General features: G+C 38.5%; 1 protein-coding gene across 2 annotated transcripts; it reads right to left on the bottom strand.

The window, feature by feature from the left end:
• Positions 1 to 429: 429 nt before the first annotated feature.
• Positions 430 to 4804, bottom strand: LOC107572750 (somatostatin receptor type 2-like). 2 transcript variants are annotated; one of them, XM_016259185.1, is made up of 2 exons: positions 4703 to 4804; positions 430 to 1858 (listed from the first exon to the last, which is right to left on the bottom strand). In XM_016259185.1, the coding sequence occupies exon 2, from the start codon at positions 1839 to 1841 to the stop codon at positions 702 to 704; it is 1140 nt and encodes a 379-aa protein (XP_016114671.1). In that variant the 5' UTR covers positions 1842 to 1858; positions 4703 to 4804; the 3' UTR covers positions 430 to 701. The 2 variants fall into 2 exon arrangements, with proteins under 2 accessions (XP_016114671.1, XP_016114670.1); XM_016259184.1 differs by lacking the exon at positions 4703 to 4804 and adding an exon at positions 4362 to 4435.
• Positions 4805 to 5894: the final 1090 nt, after the last annotated feature.

The raw sequence follows: 5894 nt of genomic DNA on the forward strand, positions 1-5894 counted from the left end.
TTTATTACGTATATGGAATAACCGTTTTATAAAAGCAATAAGTCCCGTGAAGCCGTGGTTTACAGTGAATTTATAACAGCTAAGGGGCGTTGTTAGGCACGACGCAAAGCGGAGGTTTCTTGGGGCTTATTGCTTTAATCCACCCCATACCTAAACCTAACAACTACCTTACTAACTATTGATAAACAGCAAATTAGGAGTTTCTTGAGTCAAAAGTCATAGTTAATAGTTAGTTAGTAGGAAGAACTGGTAAACTTTATTTTAAGGTCCAATTTTCACTATTAACAAAACATTAACTATGACTTTTGCTGCTTTTTAATAGTAAGGTAGTTGTTGAGTTTAGGTATTGGGTAGAATTAGAGATGCACAATATGGTCATGCAGAACATGTGCTTTATAATCACTAATAAACAGCCAATATGTTAATAATAGGCATGCTAATAAGCAACTAGTTAATAGTGAGAATTGGTCCCTAAACTAAAGTGTTACCAATGTATTTTACAGGTTTTAACCAATGAATGGAAAATGTCAAGATGACCAAAAATCCATTAGAGTTTGTAACTTTGGGAAACTAAGCCAGTGGGCTTTAAAATGGAAACCATATTTGATGGTTTTACAGTCACTCCTCTTACTCTATTTGTAGAGACCACAGTTCCTATTGATTTCAAAGCCATAGTTTGCTGAGCAATGAGCTTTGCTTTTTCACATGCTGGTTTGCAGGTCTCCATTTAGCAGAGTGTTGTGAGTTTCTGTTGGCTCATTCATGATTCGCGGCTTGTTCTGTTTGCTACTAGTGCGTTCAGCGTCATCCAGAGCACCCGCTTTTTTCAAGCACAGCACATTCTGGAAACTCTTTTTGAAGTTCTCTGACAAGAAAGCATACAATATTGGGTTTGCACAGCTATTGGCGTATCCTAGCACCACGACGAAGGCAAACATGCTCCTTAAAAAAGGTGTGGTGCTAATGGTGCCTGTGACCGATGTCACATTGAAGATGTAGAAAGGCAGCCAGCAGAACACAAAGACGGCAACCACAATGGACACCATACGCGTCACCCTCTTCTCAGACTGCCTCCGTTTGCTGGAGCTCACCCTGACTCCTGAGGACTTCACCTTGATGATAATGCACAGATAGCAGAGACATATGACCATCAGAGGCAGGAAGAAGCCCAGGAAGAAGGTGTAGAACATGAAGATGGTGTAGTAGGTCTCCTGTGGCTCTGGCCACACAATAGTGCAGAAGCAGCCGTCGGGTTTGGTGATCAGCCCACTGTAGATTACGATTGGGAGGTTGACGACGAACGACACGACCCACACGACCAGATTAATGGTCTTTGCGACACGGGGCTTCCTCCATTTGGTGGACTTTATGGGATGCACCACAGCGAGGTACCTATCGATGCTCATCACCATCAGACAGAAAATACTGGTGAACTGATTGAGCGAATCCACAGTCATGACCACGCGGCACAGAGCTGCGCCAAACGGCCAGTGCACCAGCGCCAACTGGATCGCGATGAAGGGCAAACTGAGCATGAACAGCACGTCTGCCACCGCCAGGTTCAGGATGTAGATATTGGTGACCGTCTTCATCTTGGCGTATCGCAGGATGACGTAGATGACCAGAGCGTTTCCACACAGACCGATGGCACACACCACAAAGTACATGAAGGTGATGACAGCCGTGCTGGTATTGGTCAAGCTCTGGTCCGTCTCATTTCTCAGCACTTCTTCAGATATGTTGATGCCATCGTACATGGGGAGTCCAGACAGTTTGCTGGGGAGGTTACTGGGTGAGAACGAAAATGTCCAGGAATCCATTATGTAGATTCCCAATTCCATTAAGTGCGACTTTCAGCCTGAGGGAGAAAACATATGGTGGTGAATGAAGTATATACTCCTATATTGTTATCAGTGCTAATCCTAATGCAACCAAAACAGAATGTCTCTGTTCCAAAACCTAGGATGCTGCCTTGTTTGTGAGAGCCTACATAGGGAGCTGTCCTACTGCCTAAAACATCATCCTAACTGACAGATTTGGAACATTTTACATCAACGGCAAGTCAAGTGTTTTATTCAGACTAAGGGTGTATTCACATCTGTCTTGTTTGGTTCCAATTAATCAAACTCAAGTTCGCTTCCCCCTTTGGTGCGGATCTTTTGGGCAGGTGTGAATACAGCAATTGCACTCTGGTGCTCACCAAACAACCGTACCGATGCCCAGCTGAAAAGGTGGTCTCGGTCTGCTTCCAAACAAACTCTGGTACGGTTGAATGGATGAACCAATGAATGGACGACCTCAAGCACACGTGTGGTTTTGTTTACAGTTTCTGGTTCACTTGCAAAAAGAGCAGTGTGAAAGCGAACCGCACCAAACCAAAAAAAAATCAACATTGTATTTGGTGCGGACTTTCCTGGTGTGAATACATCCTAATTTTTCACAAGTTCCACACAGAAGACTTAGGATGTATTCACACCAGGAAAGTCCGCTAATTCACTTGCTTTGGTCCGGAACCAATTTTTTTGGTTTGGTATGGTTCGCTTTCACACTGACCTTTTCGCAAGAGAACCAGAAACTGTAAACAAAACCACACGTGTGCTTGAGGTCGTCCATTCATTGGTTCATCCATTCAACCGTACCAGAGTTCGTGTGGAAGCGGATCGAGATCACCTCTTCAGCTGGGCATCGGTACGGTTGTTTGGTGCGCACTCAAGGGGGGAAACGAACTTGAGTTCGATTCAATCGGTCCAAACAAGACAGGTGTGAATACACCCTTAGTTAATTAGTTATCATATACACTGCCGTTCGAAAGTTTGGATTCAGAATGATTTTTAATGTTTTTTAAAGAAGTCTCTTCTGCGCATCAAGGCTGTATCTATTTGATCAAAAAAAAAATGTTTGTAAAAAATTGCAATTTAACATAACAGTTTCCTATTATAATGTAATTCATTCCTGTGATCAAAGCTGAATTTTCAGCGTCATTTCTCCAGTCTTCAGTGTCACATGATCCTTCAGAAATCATAATAATATTCTGATTTATTATCAGTGTTGGAAACAGTCGTGCTGCTTAATATTTTTTGGGACCTCTGATATTTCTTTGTAATCTTTGATAAATAAAAAGTTTAAAAGAACAGTGTTAATTTAAATTTTGTTTAACAACATACACTACTATTCAAAGGTTTGGGGTTAGTACATTTTTTTATTTTCTTTTTTAACGAAATTAATAATGTTATTCAGTAAGGACGTGTTAAATGGATAAAAAGTGATAGTAAAGACTTATATTGTTAGAAAATATTTCCATTTTAAATAAATGCTGTTCTTTGAAGATTTTTATTCATCAAAGAATCAAAGAAAAACGTATCACAGGTTCCAAAAAAATACTAAGCAGCACAACAGTTTCAACACTGATAATAATCAACATATTAGAGTGATTTCTGAAGGATCATGTGACACTGAAGACTGGAGTAATGATGTGCTGCGTCACAGAATTAAATAATATTTTTAAGTATATTAAAATAGAAAACCAATATTAGAAATTGCTAATTTTGTTTTGGATCAAATACATACAGGCTTGACGAGCACAAGAGACTATTAAAAAAAACATAAAAAATCTTACCGATCCCAAACTTTTGAATGCCACTGTGTATAAAGCCATGCAGTATCACTGGATCATAGTATTACTTATTAAAATGTGTACATTTTTAGGCCAACCACTAAATTTCCAATCAAGCTGTATACTTTAGTTTACTTTGGTGTGAAAGATTAATGCTCCCAGTCATACTGTTTTTTTTTTAATGTTGTTCTGTACAGCTATACAGTCTAGTAACTGACTTGGGAGAGCAATGTCCTCTATGTCAATCATCCCCGGTGGACAAACAGGCTGAAAAGCAAAGTAATCAATGTCCCTCTCAGATCCAGACCCATTTATGGCTTTCATTTGTTTTCTAGGGCATGTGTGCATTAATCCTAATATTAACCACTAAAGCTCCAGGACTGAAAGTGTCTGTCACTTCACTGACAGTCCAAAGCTGCTTATGTCAATGCAAGGGGTTTCATTTGTAGCATTAATTACAGTCTCTTTAGAAAAAAAAAGCAAGAACTTTTAAGTGGAAAAGTGCATATTCTAGCTAGACATGAAGGTAACAATTTTATGAAGACAAAAGACGTTGACTTTTAGACTTAGTATAACTATAGAAAATTATAAACAGAAAACAGTGTTCTATATTAATATGCACTGTGATTTGGCTGAAATATTTTTAAATAACAACATAAGCATTCATGTTTAAATTTCGGAATTATCTGATGGACACGATAAATAAAAACTATTTAAAAAACATTCTTTTGGAACAGGTCATTCTTACCTAGTACAGTGGGATCCCGTTCATGGTTCTGCTGAGGAGCACATGTGGAGTATCCAAACACATGATCTGATCTGCAAGAACTTTTAAGTGGAAAAGTGCATATTCTAGCTAGACATGAAGGTAACAATTTTATGAAGACAAAGACGTTGACTTTTAGACTTAGTATAACTATAGAAAATTATAAACAGAAAACAGTGTTCTATATTAATATGCACTGTGATTTGGCTGAAATATTTTTAAATAACAACATAAGCATTCATGTTTAAATTTCGGAATTATCTGATGGACACGATAAATAAAAACTATTTAAAAAACATTCTTTTGGAACAGGTCATTCTTACCTAGTACAGTGGGATCCCGTTCATGGTTCTGCTGAGGAGCACATGTGGAGTATCCAAACACATGATCTGATCTGAAACTGAAGAGATTTGACCCTGTGCCGAGACAAGCCTCTCCGAGAGAGAGAGAGAGACTATGTATGCGTGTATTGAAGAGAGCATTTCATGCAAGTATGACTGCTGTTTGTTCATCACTGATGTGTCTGTAAAACATTATTCTTTATACATTGTGTATTGTGTAGTATTGATATTGTTTGTGTGCGCACTGTGATAACAATGAATATATGCATCCTTCTGAAAATATCTTCCCTGTTGAAAAAAACAATAGAAACCATCACAGAAATTGTTTCCACTACAAATACCATTACAAACCATCAACTATTAACCATTAAAACCACTAACAAATAGTTTCCCGTAGAGTGTTTTGGGACATATTTCAATAGGATTGAGTGGTTTTGTCAAGCCACTAATAAAAAGTGACAAATTACCAGTAGAGACCCATGGGGACCAGTACAGTTTCCATTAAAACCAATACAAGTCCCATTATAACCAGTAAAACCATTACAAATTCTGTAATGGTTTCTATTGTTTGTTTGTTTTTTCAGCAGGGTAGATTTCTGAAATTTATAACTTATAAAATGTGGTGTAAAGTTGTAATTTTAGACAAACACTAGACACTTATTGAGTGGAAGTGTGGGTCACACAAACCAAAAAAAAAGACCTGGGTGTTCATGAATCCACGGTAAGAGACCCTGTGTTTAAATGTAGAAAATTCAGGACTGTTGCAACTCACGAGGACGTTTGGCAAAGCACAACGGACGATCCCGAGAGAGGTGAAAAATAACCTGTCTGGGTCCAGAAGCGTGGAGGATAGAGCATCATGGTTTGGTGCTGCTTTGCTGCCTCAGGGTCTGAACATTTTACAAGCATTAAAGAACAATGAATTAAAATGTGTATCATGATATTTTACCTAAAAATACTGATAAACTAAAACATACGGAGCCTGATTACATGACATGATTTGTGGGCACTATTTATTAATTCGTTCCCTCGATTTACTAGATCGTGTGCACGATTATTAATTCGTTCCCTCGATTTACTAGATCGTGCGCATGATTATTAATTCGTTCCCTCGATTTACTAGATCGTGTGCACGATTATTAATTCGTTCCCTCGATTTACTAGATCGTGTGCA

This window comes from Sinocyclocheilus grahami, unplaced genomic scaffold, assembly GCF_001515645.1.
Source record: "Sinocyclocheilus grahami isolate Dianchi unplaced genomic scaffold, SAMN03320097.WGS_v1.1 scaffold1808.1, whole genome shotgun sequence".
Classification (NCBI taxonomy): Eukaryota; Metazoa; Chordata; class Actinopteri; order Cypriniformes; family Cyprinidae; genus Sinocyclocheilus; species Sinocyclocheilus grahami.

Bases quoted from the DNA above. Each gene is read 5' to 3' on its own strand.
- LOC107572750 (XM_016259185.1), bottom strand. From the start codon at position 1,841: ATGGAATTGGGAATCTACATAATGGATTCCTGGACATTTTCGTTCTCA.